Source organism: Lynx rufus, unplaced genomic scaffold, assembly GCF_022079265.1.
Source record: "Lynx rufus isolate CCGP_SWC_20201006 ecotype Redwood Valley unplaced genomic scaffold, mLynRuf1.p SCAF_7, whole genome shotgun sequence".
Classification (NCBI taxonomy): domain Eukaryota; kingdom Metazoa; phylum Chordata; class Mammalia; order Carnivora; family Felidae; genus Lynx; species Lynx rufus.
In genome coordinates this window covers 21,444,888-21,460,753 of record NW_025814889.1, presented here as the reverse complement: position 1 = coordinate 21,460,753, position 15,866 = coordinate 21,444,888, and the positions used below count along the sequence as shown (strand labels likewise).

The 15,866-nt window shown below is 49.0% G+C and overlaps 1 protein-coding gene across 1 annotated transcript in view; it reads right to left on the bottom strand.

Moving 5' to 3' along the window:
• The window catches only part of MSRB2 (methionine sulfoxide reductase B2), a 29,041-nt gene extending 14,170 nt beyond the window's left edge, over positions 1-14,871 (bottom strand). The window contains exons 1-3 of the mRNA XM_047066302.1: positions 14,754-14,871; positions 6,041-6,162; positions 2,209-2,285 (exon numbers count right to left, since the gene is read on the bottom strand). Of these exons, the coding sequence (XP_046922258.1) occupies positions 2,209-2,285; positions 6,041-6,162; positions 14,754-14,871 (317 nt within the window). The remainder of the gene's footprint in view (positions 1-2,208; positions 2,286-6,040; positions 6,163-14,753) is intronic.
• Positions 14,872-15,866: the final 995 nt, after the last annotated feature.

Sequence of the window (15,866 nt, the reverse complement as noted above, 5' to 3'; positions counted from 1 at the left end):
TCATTAATGAGACTATATTCACAAGAATTCCTCATTCTCAAAGATTTATCTCCATCTGCAGCCCTAAGAAGGATCCGTCTCTGAGGACAGTCATTGCCAACAAGTACTGAGTGCTTGCTGGGCACATGCCGGGAACTGCGCTGGTGCTTCTGCGTGCATTACCTCACGACTCAGTTCATCCTCTCAACAACCTTATGAAGTCCAACTATCCTGCTAGCACGTTACAGGTGAGGAAATCAAGCCACAGACTGGTTCAGAGACATGCCCAAGGTCACACAGCAGGGGAGCAGACCCCTAGCCACTTCAGTATCCTACCTCTCCTATAAACAAATACATCTTTAAGAAAAGTATATTCTGGAGCATAAAAGATCCTTTTAAACATATTCGTATTTCTTCCAGTTTCAATTATTCAGCAGCAGCAGGAAAATGGAACAGAAACCAACTCAAAAGTCCCTAAGGGGGAAAAAAAAATAGAAACCTTTCAACTAAAACTAAATGATTAAAAAAGAAATAAGTAAGGTTGGTGAATCGGCAGCTTCGCAAACTGGCCTTTGGTAAACGGGCTTCTCGAGAACTGGCTGGTTCTCCTGTTAGTCTTGGCTGCTTCACTATCTCAGTGACCTGGGGTTGGTCACTCGACTTCCTTAATTTGGACACGCATTGTGCCGATACGGTAGCCACTGGCCACGTGTGGGCTTTTAGTTTTAAATGAATTAGAGTTAAATAAAATTAAAAATTCAGCTTCAACGACACTGAGCGTTCAAGAGCCATATGCGATTAGTGGCTACCATATTGGATAGAGCAGATCTGGAGCATTTCCATGGAGGCAGAAATTGCTCCTGGACAGTCTACCCTACTGCTCTAGTCTCAGGTCCATCCCGGCTCCAACGTTCTGTGATTCCAGACTGGCTGCTGCGGTGAAGGGATGGTGGGCCCCGGGGGGGAAAAGGTCTCAATTTGACTAGTGCAGAAACTGGAACACCAGTGAAGTAAGAAAATGAACGCAAAGTGGGAGAATGCCCCTACGAGGACAACTTCTCATCCTGTCTTCACAGCCCAAAGGTAGAAACAGAGCATCCGTCTGGTTACCGTCCACCTTTATTTTTGACTAAAAGCAGGCTGGCCACCTCAAGGTCCTGCTTCTCCTTAACAGAACCAAAGGTCAAGGAATAACTAATGGCTCAGAAATACGCGTCCCACATCTTCCTGTGTTAAAATAACCTGCTTCTCTTAGTTCTCCCCAGGCCAACCCTGGGCCGCCTGCTCGCTTAGACGTCTCCTCACCAGCCACTTGTCGTAGTGAGTGAATCCGGCCAAAGACTTGCCCTTCCGCAAGCACGAAGGGAAATCGATCCTAATTGTTCCTCATCCTTGCCGGTGGGGTCTGGCTTTCCAAATCCGGCCCACATTAGCAGCCAGCAGCCCAAGAAAGCCCGGTCTGCTCAAAGCCCAAAGGACATAATGAAGCCCGGCTTAATGGAAGATTCACAGAGCTGGCTTGATTTATATTTTATTCCAAACCAATTTAGGGTTGATGCAGAAGAAAGGAAAATATCTTTGAAGTTCTGAAAACAGGACTTCAAAGATGTTTTCCTTTCTTCTTCATCGAATCTACTGTTTTTAGACTGTTTCCTGCATGGCTAAACAAAAAAGCCTTTGTTGAGAGATTTCAGATCCTGATTGACTTAAAAGAGGCTTTGAAATCAAGGGACAATTAAATTTACTTTTAGCTGGTATAGAACAGGGTATGGTATTCACTACTGTCAAGCACTGTGGGGAATCTATCCTCATAAAATTCTACATTTCCCAAATTAAATTATAAACCCATTTTCCCTGGGAGAGATATAGTTTTAATCACATGGCCAGGCAAATACTATTATGGTTTAGGTTTCTTTAAATACTTTCCCAGGAAAATATTCTAATAGTGTTACCTTAAGGTGCCCACGAAGTTTTATTTGTTGTCTAGTTCTCCGGGATACAGAGAGAAAGAATACAGGCTAAGAGATCTCGTTAACTGCTCTACATGCTAGAAATAATCCAGACAGGCAAGTATTTTATAGAAACAGCTCTCCTTATAGCAACCATGCCAAATGAGGAGGGCAATTAAAAACAACAGGGGTATATATTTAGCCAAGACTTCAAATGAGACAGAGCTGCATGAAATCTGGAGGTCCGTTCTCCTTCAGTACCTCTCCACCTTGACCTTACCTGAAGAGTGGGTTGTCCCAGCACACGCAGTGATACGTTCCTGATTCCTTGTTATTCAGGTAGATCCCACTGAAAGGCTGAAAGCAAATGAGATACATCATGTGTAGGGTTCTCCTAACACCAGCAGGAGATGATATGCGGATTTAAATCCAAGATTCAGTCCCCAAATAAAGGAATTTTTGTACTAATTTGACGAAGGGCAAACATCACCGGAGAGAAAATTACAACGTGCCCGACGAAGCAGCCTGCAGGCTTATCACAACCCAGCCTTTATTGTGCCAAATATTCAAATTATGACATTAATAATGCTTTGTATTTATATAGCACCTTTCATCCAAGAACATCAAAGTCCGTGAAAAAGTGAGAGAACAGTCCTCTGCATGGTGTAAGATTTCAGTCTTCGTCTCAAAATAGTTCATACAATAGGAATCCAGTCCACTGTCTAAAACACTTTGAAATCTCCAATTAAAGACAGAATATAAATACATAAATAGCATAGCTCTGTCAGCTCGTGGTTGTGCCTTTAATACGCTTTGCGCGGCATTTAGGGCGTTGCATACTTAAAAAACGTTTAAATAATGAGTTAGATCATCCCATACCAAAGTTACTACCTAGATGAAATGACTTCATTAATTGTGGCCTAAAGAGTTTGCGGGTTTCCAGAGGTTTCCCAAGAAAAACACAAGGAGACTTGAGGCAATGAGTCAGCCAAGTCTTGACATATATTTTTCAAAATGCCATTTTGCAAATTGGATCTCGCTGTTGGAAAAAGAAACAAAGAGCCTTTTGCCCAATTCCTTTTGTGAAAGTAAATTAAGAGGAAAGAAAACAAAAACAAAACCAACCCTGTCACCCCAGCCAACTACGGACCATCCACCAGCAGGGCCGGGCGGCAAGCACTCCCCCAACTGCACGGGATGAAAGAGAAGCCAGCGCTCCTCTGAACGGGTCGCCACGTTGCAGAACGGACTCGGGAGGCAGGCTGGACTCTTCTGCCCTTCCTAGGTTTCCCGTCTCGACAAAATCACAGGTCAAACATTCAGATTCCCCGTGGTAATATTAACAGCCCGTTTTCAGCGAGCCGCATCACGGACAATTTCAAAATTACCCGCTGAGCCTACCATCTGGGCACACTTGGACGTTTTCCCTCTTCGAAGACTCTAAGCTGAGCTGCAGAACAGTAGTTCTGCACAGTAATAAGCTGGTCTTTTTACGGCCTGTCCCCCTGGGTGCCTGCTCCCACCCGTGGCATCTGCAACCAAGCTCCACATCCCTCCCGCCTGGGCTGACAAGACACACGTGCCAGAGGGCCACCAGTCCTGGGGCTGAGCTAGAAAGCCTAGGAAGCTTCAACGGACACATTTTATGAAGTGACATCTATCCAGGCCTCCTAGACCGATTTCCTGATGCCTCCTTCCCCTTATACCTCAATTTTATATAAGTCTTATCATCTATTTAGGGCTGAACTCAGCTTTTAACTCAATTGTGCATTCTAGTATTTACTCGAAAACCTACTATGTACCCAGGGCTGGTCTGGGTGCCGTTACGGAGATGGGGAGGAAAAGACCGGGAACTGAACTGGCCAGCCCCTTCATATGGGACTTCCCAGCCTCCAGAACTGTGAGAAATAAATGTCTGTTGTCTAAGCCCCCAAGTCTGTGGTATTCTGCTATGGTGGCCCTGAAGGCAGTCTGTCTGGACCAACGGGACCTCTTTCTTTGATCTCGTCCATACAACATACCTGTTGGGAACGGATGGCACGCTCAAAAGGGCGATTTGCACATAACTTCATATAGAACGATTTACAAAGGTGGGGACAGGGCCAGCAGAAACCAACAGGGAGGGTGAAGCAGCCCCGGGCCCGTGGCTTTGAGAACACACTACCCTACTAAGCCTGTGGGGCCAAGGATGGCGCAGCTCCCAGCACCCGTGAGGCTGCGGCCGTAGGTGAGGGCGGCCTGCAGGAGCACGGCTGCCGAGAGGACCCCGGATCCTGATTTCTCGGTTGTGTCCTCTGACCTCGCCGGCGTCATCCACTGCCACACTCGGTCAGTAGCCGGAGGGAAGGGGAGCGTGTCTTCTTCCCAGAGCTCAGAGCGGAGTGAAGCATGTGGAGAGCAGTTCTGCGGGGCAGACAGCGGGTGACCTGCATAAAACCTGCCTTCGACTGCCTTCTGTCGGACTTTTATGGTGCAACCAGGCTGTAAACTCATCTGCTGTGTCTACCCGAGTGCTAACGTACCCCTGCGGCCCAATACGAACACACGCGACCGAATTTTTAAGTGTGGGTGACCAAATAGAAAGCTTAGACGTGTTACTTCTCTCTCGTTAGCAAGGCTTACAGCTAGTTCTGCATTATTCCAAGAAGTTACGTGTGGACGTGGGTCAGCTGAAAGGGGTTCGTAACATTACTGAAAATACTGCATGATGCTCATTTTGTAAAATGGCCAAATGCACAGAGCGTACCGCACCATCTGTTTGAGAATCCCACAGATTTATTCTCCTCAACATCTGTCAGCTCATCTCCAGGCTCGGTATATACACCAAACCCTGCCTGGCTGTGTGTGTCCCTGAGAAAGGGCTGGCTTAGAATATTCTGGGATACGCCCAACTGCACACAGAGAATCACACGTGGCTCCCCGTACTACGTGCACTAATAACCACGGTCTCTCTCCCAGTGAAGGATTATTAGAGTCCCACCCACAGGAAGTTTTAAAAAATAGCAGGACTTCACAAGAATCTATTGGGATCTGCCGGCCTAAGGACGTCAGCATCGGAGAAACCGAGGGTGTGCCATGATTCCACGACCATGTGCACATGAACTCGGTGGGGCCTGCTGAAGGAAAGACAGAAATACCCCGCAGCTCCGCAAAAGCGCTGTGGTCCACTCTGTGGGGTCCACTTCCCCAATGAAAAGGTCTAGTAACCGCGTTCTACGGCTTTATTCCAGCGGCTATACGTGGGTGTGAGACAGATCACTGGTTAAGAAGCGCTGTGCTGGGAAAACAGTACCGTAATGAGGAACCACGGAGGACGGCTCCCCCCGGAAACGAGTCAAAGCTGAGCTTGATGAATGCAGCTTAATGTTTCTGCCTCTTAGCCCGCACTCACTCAGAAGTCACAAAAATTTACTTTCTGAGGGCAGACCACGGCCAGGCGCTGTGTTTTGTGCGAGGGCCACGCCAACAATGGCAAGCGCTCTGAAGGAAAAGTGCTGGGAACAGCAAGGCCGGCTTGGGGCCGAGAAAGGCCTCCCTGAGCACAGGGGCTGGGGGTTGAGAGGTAGGTCTGAAGGGGCAGGGAGGGTGGGCGAGGGGATGGGGGAGAGCAGGACACAGGGTCAAGGGCGGAAGGGAGAGGGAGCCCAGGGTGTTTGAGAGCGGAAGGAAGCGCAGTGTGGCCCAAGGGCAGAGATAGGAAAAACAGCCCGACGAGGAGAGGGGCAGGAGGCTGGGGGCAGAGCCACTGGGGCCTAATTAGCCATTTGTAAACTTTGCTCTTTACCTTGGAAGCGGTGGGAAGCCTCTGGAGGGGCGGCGGAGGGCTGCGGTCGGACTTGTGTTTTCGGATCTCTCCGGCAGCCGTGTGGAGAAGGGCGGCCAGAAGGAGAGCAACGGGAAGGTTACTGAGGAGGCAGAACAGGGTGAGGGGAGGGAGGGGGGGTCCGGGAAGGCTTCCGGTCCCTACAGGCAGGTGGACACGGGTGCCCGACAGGGAGAACCACGGAGGAGGGCCGGAGGACGGGCAGAGCGGATGAGCGACACGTACCCCAACCCCCCCTCCAGCCACCCCCGGTCCATCCGGTCACCGAACCGTCGGCAGTGTGGCCTACCGGGTCGGTTCCCTTTCGCCTCGTGACGTAGAACCGCTCTGGAGTCAGTTTCTTTTGCCACTCGCTCCGGGTGAGAGACTGGCTCGCGCTCTGTGAGGGACCCGGGGTGGTTAAATGGGAACCTGTTGTAATTAGAACGAAAGGGCCCAATGAACGTTTCCCCTGAGCCTTGCTCCTCAAGTGCACGGCCACCCCCAGGACACGGCCGTCCCTCCCCTCTCCCACGACTCCCTTCGTCCCGGGGACCAGAAAGCTCCGGTACAAAATGCTTCAACTGACTCATTAGTTTCACGAGAAAGGAGCAGCAAGGGGACAGCCGGGTTTCTCGTCCCACTGGGGCGCGGGAGCTAAAGAGGCAGCTGAAATATGAAATAATGCAGAATAAGATCTCCTCGGGTGCCCGGGGGGTGCACATTGATCCCTCTTCTATTACCGCATCCAGAGGAGTATTTCTTGTCAGGACACGGCTGGGAGTAGCTGAGTGACTGGAGAGAAAAGAACCGTGAGCTAGTGGGTTATTCAACTCCTCTCCTTCGCTGGTTTATAAAAATCTCTCTGCTTGTGTTTGTCGGCAGAAGTCTTTATTAAAAAAAATCTAGTGCAGAAAAAAAAGAGACTCCTACAGCGTGTGCCCCTGCAAAGAAACGGAGACCTTCCAGAATCCATCCTTATGCTTTAATCTTACGACTTTTACTCCAGTGAATGTAAACAAATTAACTAGGACAATACTCTTTTTTAGCCAAAGGGGAGGAGGAAGCCCAAGGCATATATAACCGATGCTTCAACCATCCAACACGAAGAATGCGAAAGGGTTTTATGATCTGTCCACCTCAACTTCCCAATGAGAAAACGGCGGCCCGAAGGCTTAGTAACTGACCACAGCAACAAAGATAAAAGGTTAGACACCTTGGTGTTACCGCCAAATATCGAACATGTCTGAAAATCATATTTGAAATTCATTTTGTTACCAGAAAGAGGTCCTAAATAATGAAGATCTGTATCTTCATCGCTAGCTCATGATACCGCATAATACGGTATTTTTGGTATCGTGTGTTGTTGTTGCTTATGGTTGTTCACATTTTATTAAAAAGTTTTTAATCTGTTAAATATGTCAATAGTTGCCCTTTCTTAAATACTTTTTGTAAAGCTATGGGGACTTCTTTTTCACTCTGGAAATACACCTCCGAAATTTTCCTATGAAAATATAGTTCAACTGCACACGGTTTCCCCAGGGACTCATTTCCTGGGGCGCAAAGCAAGATGTATTTATGTGACGATTACTACTGCTCAGTGGCCTTTCAGAGTTACCAATGCAGAATGCCATGCAATAAATGGATGGGGGAATGATACAATTAAAAAAAAAAATCACCCTTTTATAATCAGTAAAATAGTCACTGACTCAAGCAAGAATCGGCAGGGGATTCTAAAACCCTGGGCGAACGACTGTTGGAAGAATGGAACAGTTACACATTTTCAAGACAGTGTTAATTATGAGGAAGAAAATGAGTCTCTACAACGGAAAAATGTACACGTCATCACCTTAACCAAAGAAGCAAAGGGAGCATCGTCGACAGCGGGGCAGGCTGACATCACGGGCCTCTGGGCATGAGGCACTGAAGACGTCACACCCCCCACCGCACTGCCTCCAAATTCAGGGAGCCCACTGACACCTTCTCCGTGAAGCCTGGGAACCCTTCATCCTTCTCTCTCATTTCCCCGTAGTTCTGACACTTGGCATTCTCCCGTGGTACCTTTGCCTTCCCTGGGCTTCCGTGGCACCCGATTCTCTGGTCTCTCCCACGGCTCCCTTTCGGCATCCTTCGTCAGCCAGCCCTGGAACGAGTCCGGCTGTCCTAGGCTTGCCTCTGTCACCGCACCACACCTGCCTGCCCTTGGGTGATTTTGTCCGCTGAGTAGCTTAAGGACCATCCACACGATGAGACGCCCACATCTAGCTTCCCTCCATCCTCTCTGCTGAGTTCCAGATCCACATGCAACCACAGACGGGTACCTTGAGGCCGTCCCATTTCAAACACCGTGCGCGAGAGGACTTCGCGTGTCTCCCCTGCCCCGCCCGACCCAAATCTGCTCCTCCTCTCATGTGCTCCAGCTCTTTGATCCCACGCTTTAAACCGGAACGCCAGGCCGTCCTCCGTGACTCTTTCCTTTTCCGTGCACCAAGCCCTGTTGCTTCTCCTTCTTAAATAGCTCTAGGATCTGCTCATCCTCACTTATCTGCCACTACCTTGACTCAGGCCGCCATTATCTCCAGCAGAGATGACAAAAGTCCCTGATTACAAAACGCCCTCCCCTATTTGCACCGCTTCTTCTTCCTCACTGCCCCAAACTGTTCGGTGTTGTCACACAGGAATCAGAAAACATGCCGTGTGAATATCTAGAAGAGCACATAGGCAAGAGAAAAACCTGGCTGGGTGTGCCTGGCATGTCTGATGAATAGCGGGAAGGCCAGGGGAATGGGTGGAGCGAGCAGGAAAATATGCAGAAGTGCGAGCAGAGAGCTAATGGGGTAGCGGGCATACCACCAAGGGCCTTGAAGGCTACCCTAAGGTTGGTGGCTTTTATTCTGAGTGCGGAAGTCACGGGAAGATGAGCAGGGGCATGACATGATCTAACATACTTAAAAGGGTTACTGGCCGATGTACCAAAAAAATTGAAGCAGGGCAAAGGTCGCCGCGGGGCACCCAGCACAGAGGGCACTTGAACAACCTGGCCGAGAGACGGGAGGAGTCCTGGGTCAGGGAGGCGGCAGCAGACAGACTTAGAGAGGTCCCTCGCCAGCTGTATTCTTTTTTTAAATTTTTTTTTTCAACGTTTATTTATTTTTGGGACAGAGAGAGACAGAGCATGAACGGGCGAGGGGCAGAGAGAGAGGGAGACACAGAATCGGAAACAGGCTCCAGGCTCTGAGCCATCAGCCCAGAGCCCGACGCGGGGCTCGAACTCATGGACCGCGAGATCGTGACCTGGCTGAAGTCGGACGCTTAACCGACTGCGCCACCCAGGCGCCCCACGCCAGCTGTATTCTGATGGCAGAGCCAGAGGACTTGCAGATTTGAAATACGAGAGAAAGGAGACACAGTCAAAGGGGCACCACTCCAAGGCTCTAGGTCCGAGCAGGGGAAGACGGGGAAGCCTACAGGAGCAGTAGGTTTGAAGGCTTGTTAATAAAAATGCCAGCCCAATATTCAAGTGGACACGTCAGGCAGGCAGCTGGATTTATGGATGCAGAAATTGGGGAGAGGCCCAAGGTCGCCATGTAAATTTGGGACTCCTCACAGCATTATGATGTTATTTAAAGCCATGAGCCTGGAAGATCCCCAAGTCGGCGAGTGTGGGAAGAACAGAGAGGCCCAAGGGTTGGACTTGGAGGCGCCCCAAGATAAACAGGTGGAGGAGATGGGGACGAGCAGACAGCGAGGCAGGAAGGAAACCGCAAGAATGTGCCGTCCTGGAAAGAGATGACTGATAATTAACCATCGGGTTTGGCAATGTGGCCGTCACTGGTGCCCTGAAAAAGGGCAGTTTAGGCGGAGGAGTGTGTGTGTGTGTGTGTGTGTGTGTGTGTGTGTGTGTGTGTGACTAGAATAGATCTGATAGAGAAGAGGAGGAAGGAAAGGGAGACAGTGCAGACAGGTCCCTCGGGAGTTCTGCAGGTAGCTGGAATGGAAGGTAAGATCGAGAGTACTCTTTATGAGGAGAAAGATCACAGTATCCTAGTATGCTGTTGGGAATTGTCCACTGACGAGCGTAAGTTGATGATTTAGGAGAAAGAGGGGAGAGCTGTGGAGCTGTTTTTGACCTTGACCTTAGGTGGATGAAATATAGGAGAACAATGAAACTGTGAACATTTTATTGACTGTGTAAGCTTTAGATAACTATTCAAGGTGACAATAAAAGAGTTTTACAAAGCAATGCCAGCCTAACCGCCCAGTGAGGGGAAAACACTGTGCAATCTCTTCAGGCGCGGTTAGCAGGGAAAGGTGTTTTGGTTGTTTTAAGACCAAGTGGGATCAGAACTGGCTTTAACTGGAACTATGTGTTTAACCCCAAGAGAAGCGGAAGACATTCTACTTAAGGCCGTTGAAAAGACCAACAGATGTGTATAACTATATTTTGTAAGCCTTCAACCAAGGGCAAGATCCAAAAGCTGTCCAGGGCCAACGTGTCTGTGTGGCCTAAGCCGGCACTGGTCACACAAAGGCCACCTCAAATAGTGAAAAAAAGGACGGCAAGAGCAGGAGCGGGATTTGATTCTCCCTCCCAGAATCTAAACTGGTTTTGAGGGAAATGTGGGAAACCTGAACCCTGGCTATCACTGACACTGGTTATAGAAAGGAGTAGGAGAGCACCATGATAAAACGCTCTCCTTACCCTCCAAGTGTCTGTCCTGCCGCGTCACTCCACCTACATTCTTGCCTTTGGCAAAGGTCTTTTATTATTTCTGTGGAATTCTAAGACGAGAACTGACTTTTGATACTAAGATTTATAGTCTGGAAAGTTGCTGTTATCTTCCTTTCTCCTTTTGGGGAGGAAGTGGAATGGGCTAGAGGGAAAAAAAACCACTACTGTTTCCTGGAAGCATTGCCCTTAGGGTCTTTCCACATGCAATACAATTGCTGACACCAGAAAGAGGGAATTCAAGAAGCGAGAAAGTTCAGCGGGACTCCCGCCCTTCAGCTTCGAACCCAAGGTCTGTCCTGGATGGGCCCCCAGACCCCTCTCCTATAGCTCTGTATTTTACCACACCTATTAGAGTGACTAATTCTTTTCAGACACTCCCCTTCTCCTATTTTTTTTAGCTTAAACTTTAAAACTAAGATTTAAATTGTTAGACAAAAGGGGCGCCTGTCGGTTAAGCGTCCGACTTCGGCTTAGGCCAAGATCTCGCCGTTGCTGAGCCCGAGCCCCACGTCAGGCTCTGTGCTGACAGCTCAGAGCCTGAAGCCTGCTTCCAATTCTGTGTCTCCCTCTCTCTCTCTGCCCTCTCCCACTCACGCTTTCTCTCAAAAACAAATGAAGGTTAAAAATTTGTTTGTTATATTGTCAGACGGAAGAATTACTCCTTTATCTAAATAAGTACGTTTTTTGGGGTGCCTGGGTGGATCAGTTGGTGGAATGTCTGATTCTTGATTTCGGCTCAGGTCATGATCCCAGGGTCACGGGATCAAGCCACACATCGGGCTCTGCCCTGAGTGTGTAGCCTGCTGAAGATTCTCTCTCCCTTCCTCGGCCCCTCTCCCCCATTTTTCATGGCTCTTCTAATCCTTATCTGTACGTACCTTTTACACAATGTGTGTGAAAGGTTTCATGGGTAGGTAACAACGTTCAGACTAGTTGTTCTTCAAGCACCAAATATGCAACATTTAACTGTAAATCTGCAGCCTGGAAGACACCATCAAGAGAAGATGGACCCTGCCTTGATAGCAAAATGACCAGCGGGCAGCTGGGTGCTCTCGGGTCAGGATCAGGTCTGCATCACTTACAGAGGTTTCTTTAATCATGGTGTTAGGGGGTGAACTGTGTCCTCCCAAAATTCGTATGTTGAAGTCCCAATCCTCAGTACCTTAGAATGTAACAGTATTTGGTGATAGGGCCTTTAAAGAGATAAGATCAAATGAGGTCATATGGGTGGACCCTAATCTCTATAGCTGTATTTCGGAGATGGGGCCTTTAAGGAGGTGATTACGTTAAAAATGAGGCCACAGGATGGGCCAAATCTGACCAGTGTCCTCACATGAGGAGGAAGAGACTCTAGGGCTGTGTGAGCACAGAGACAAGGCCATCTGCAAGCCAAAGACAGAGGCCCCTCAGGAGAAACCAACCCTGCGAAAACTTTGATCTTGAACTCCCAGCTTCCAGAATGATGAGAAAACAAATTTCTGTGTTTCAGCCTTCCAGCCTGTGGCATTTTGTTGTGGCTGCTCCGGCCAATTCACATACTACGCTTTAGGAAACTAAAGTCTGAATGGAAATTGCATTATGTGTAAGCTCTGCAGTTTCCCCAAACAGCAATTTAGGCGCCTGTACATACAACACCCAACCAGTGACCATTTTAGGAAGGAGGAAGGTCACTTGGACACCGGTGGCCAGAGAGGACTCAACGTTGGGCTTCTGGTCCTTTTGAGTGTGTGTAGAGGTGTTTTCTGTCCTTAGTCCAGGTCGTCTGCACCTCAAGTTGGTCCTTTAGGGATCGCGCGTCTTTCAGATTCCCTCTGCGTTCTCTCTTGCGATCTTCGCTACCAAAAGATTTGGTGGCTCTTATTATTGTGCTAGATAGCTACACAGCTTTACCTTGAACTATGCTTTGATACACTTGGATTCCTCTGGGTTCTTTTCTCGCTTTGTGCTGTGATTGGCACAGGCTATCTTTCTTGTTGGCAATATATTTCAAGAGGTGGGCTTAGATTTTCTCATCTGTAAAGAACACCCTCTTGGGGTACCTGGGTGGGCTCAGTTAGTTTAGCGGCCAGCTCTTGAGTTCAGCTCAGGTCATGATCTCACAGTTTACGAGACAGAGTCCCGTGTTGGGCTCTGCGTTGACAGTGCAGAGCCTAAGATTCTCTCTCTCTTGCTCTGCCCCTCCCCTGCTCGTGCCCTTGCTCTCTCTTGCTCTCTCTCAAAATAAATACATAAACATTTAAAAATAAAATAAAATAACCTAACACCCTCTCTTGGTCATATGGTCACATACTGGTTACCTCCTTCTGGTTTTGTTCACCTTTCTGGTCACAGCTGCTCTGCTACCCAGTGTCACACACAAGGCGGCCTTGTTTCAATAAAGACTTGTCGAGACTAAGGAAACCTATTAGGAACTGGCACAAGAAGAATCCCCAGCCCATTGTAATTTGCAGACTAGTCTTCTTTCCCACCCCAGTGACTGGACTGGTTTAACCAGTGCTCAGGATGGTTTCCTAGCAGAGCATTTCTAGAATGTTTTCCTGAAACAACAGTTTTCTCCAGGATACTTCTTACTTTCCTCTCTCGATTTGCTCTTGACGATCTCAAAGACAAAGTCATAGGGGCCTTGCCTCTTGCGTAGCAGAAATCTCAGTGCTGTGGAACCGTCTTCTGTCACTAACAACATCTCATTGCTCTCTCAACCTTCCCTAAGTCTGTAACGTAGGTTAAATGTAGCTATACTTTTGTCCTTTGTATTTACTTATGTAATTATAATTAACATTTGCCGTATGCTAGGGGCCAGTCATTGTGATGAAGCATTTAAAATGTTTTTCATTTAGTCTGTACAGTAACCCTACTACTATCATTATTTTACAGAAGAAAAACACAGGCTTAAGCTTACCAAGTTCAGAACATGCCCAACATGCCAACACCAAACTCTTACCTGTCTATAATTTTTAACGGGTGCCTAATAGCTTTTGGAATTGAACTTTTCTGGTTTATTTAAGCATTCCTTAACTGATGGACATTTGGGTTACGGCCAGCTTCTGGTTCTTAAGAGTAGTGCTGTTAAAAACATTTTTGTACGTATAACTTTGTTCTTTTGAATTATTTCCTCAGAATAAATTCCCAGGAGGGGGTGTCTGAGAAGTTATAAAGCTCCTGTTATGTTTTGGTGTCTGGCCAGATTTTAAACGTTGCTGAAGACGTTAGATCCCCAGGCAATTCATCAAGGCTATTTCTGACAACACCAGAACAAACATAAAAGCCAAGCTGCCATTGAAACCACTATCCTATAAAAAGGTAATGAGGACAGCTCCGGCCCACAAGTGTGATGTTTCCATCACCTGTGGTTCTCAGGAAGCCAACGCTTGACACACAGTAGGTATGCAACAAATATCATCAGACTGGCTGACTAAGACACCATGGGGTGCTGAAGGTCATGCCTGGAAGTCATGTTGGATCAGCTACTACTTCACGCAGCCTGTGCTTTTATTTATTTAAAACTATACTTTGAGAACTTCAGGGGATGGAAAGAATTCCAAGTGATTGGTACATTTCAGAGGAGACAGGTATCTTGAAATTTCCTCAATGGGCATATAACAGAATCGGATTCAGAGATGGGACAGCTGGGCAGTTGCCCACGAAGGCAATCCACGGGGAGCACTAAATCACCCTGAAATAGATCTGAAATACAACTGACACAGGTCTCCACAGGTGACTCCAAACTAAAAGATGACATGCGAATGCGCCCCAATCCAACAGAGGAGCCAAAGGCATGTTAAAGAAACACGGACACATCACACACACACTTTTCACTGGTCTCAGAGCCACTGACAATCAATGATTATCAGTCTAAAGGGGAAAGAGTTATTAGCCTACACGTCTCCCTAGATCTGGGACACACACATAGAAATAGAGCAGGGCAGGAAGCAAATCCGCAGGCATCCAAAGTCTGAACCGCTCGTTTCTCCCCTGGGAAAAGAAGCATGCAGAATTTAAGAGGGGGGCAGTGTAACAGATCACGGGCCATTACAGGAGGGAGCATCGTTTGCCTGGAGTCTGGGGACAAGCGTCAGGGGCTCCTGAGCCCGACATTTTACCAAGGAAATATTCAGGGACACCCACCCACGTCCGTCCAAAGGTACAACGCACTGTCCGGAACAGCACACAGGGGCGCAGCCAAGAAGTTTCTCTAGAAGGAAGAGTCACGTGCAGAACCAGCACTCGGACCCCCAAGTTCAGGCGGGTGAAGTGAAACCGCAAGCCGGGAGGCGGCGGCAGCGGGGCCTACCTGCGTTCGCGTGACCTGCCCCCGTGCCGGCGCCGCCGCTGCCCGCTAGGCCCACTCCGGTCCGCCGGGCTACTTCTCGGAAGGGCAAGGCCCAGAACGCCCGGAGCAGGCGCGCCATGACGCCGCGTGCGGGCCGCACAGAGCCAACGCACGCAGTTCCCGCGCGCCCCGCCTCCCGCCCGCGCGCCCCGCCTCCCGCCCGCGCGCCCCGCCTCCCGCCCGCGCGCCCCGCCTCCCGCCCGCGCGCCCCGCCTCCCGCCCGCGCGCCCCGCCTCCCGCCCGCGCGCCCCGCCTCCCGCCCGCGCGCCCCGCCTCCCGCCCGCGCGCCCCGCCTCCACCCTTCCAACACCCGTGACCACCCTGCTCCTCCCCCTCCCAAGTCCCTCCTCCTAACCCTTTCCCGCCCCTGCCCCTACCGCCCTCCCCTCCTCGGGGCCCTCCCTGGCCCCCTCTCCTTTGCACCGCTCTCCCCTCCTGCTTGCTCCAGCGTGCCCGCACGCTTCGCTGGGCTCCTACCCCCTCCCTGCTCCTCCCCTGGCCCTGCCCTCCACCACCTTCCCCCACTCCACTTCCCACCCCCCCCACCCCCGCCCCGCAATGATCTGTTTTACTTTGCATTTTCTAGAATTGAATATATTGTGGAACTATAGGTTATTCTGCATTTTCTTCAGTTGCATATAAATGGAATCCTTGTTCGTGCTGAGTAGTATTCCAATTGTGGATATTACACAATGGACTTACCTTGTCACCTATGGATAGATACGTATGTTGTTTCCAGTTTTCCCCTATTAGAAATAGAGCTGCTAGGAACATTCCTGTACAAATCTTTGTATGCATATGTGCTTTCTTTTCTCTTGGGTAAATAATATTATCAAAGACGTCACAGCACTGCAATGTTAAAGTGACCAACCTTGTTCTGGATAATTCCAGTGATGTAATTTTTCCGGTGTTTTGTTTGCCATGTTATAAGATTGTACACATACAACTTGTATTCAAATGAGATTACTTTAAGTATGCTGGGTGCTTGGGATCCAAGTGGCCGAGATCACTCACTTAGGCCATGCCTAAGTTTAGAGCTAGAAAGTACTTGCAAGATCATCTGGCCACTTACTT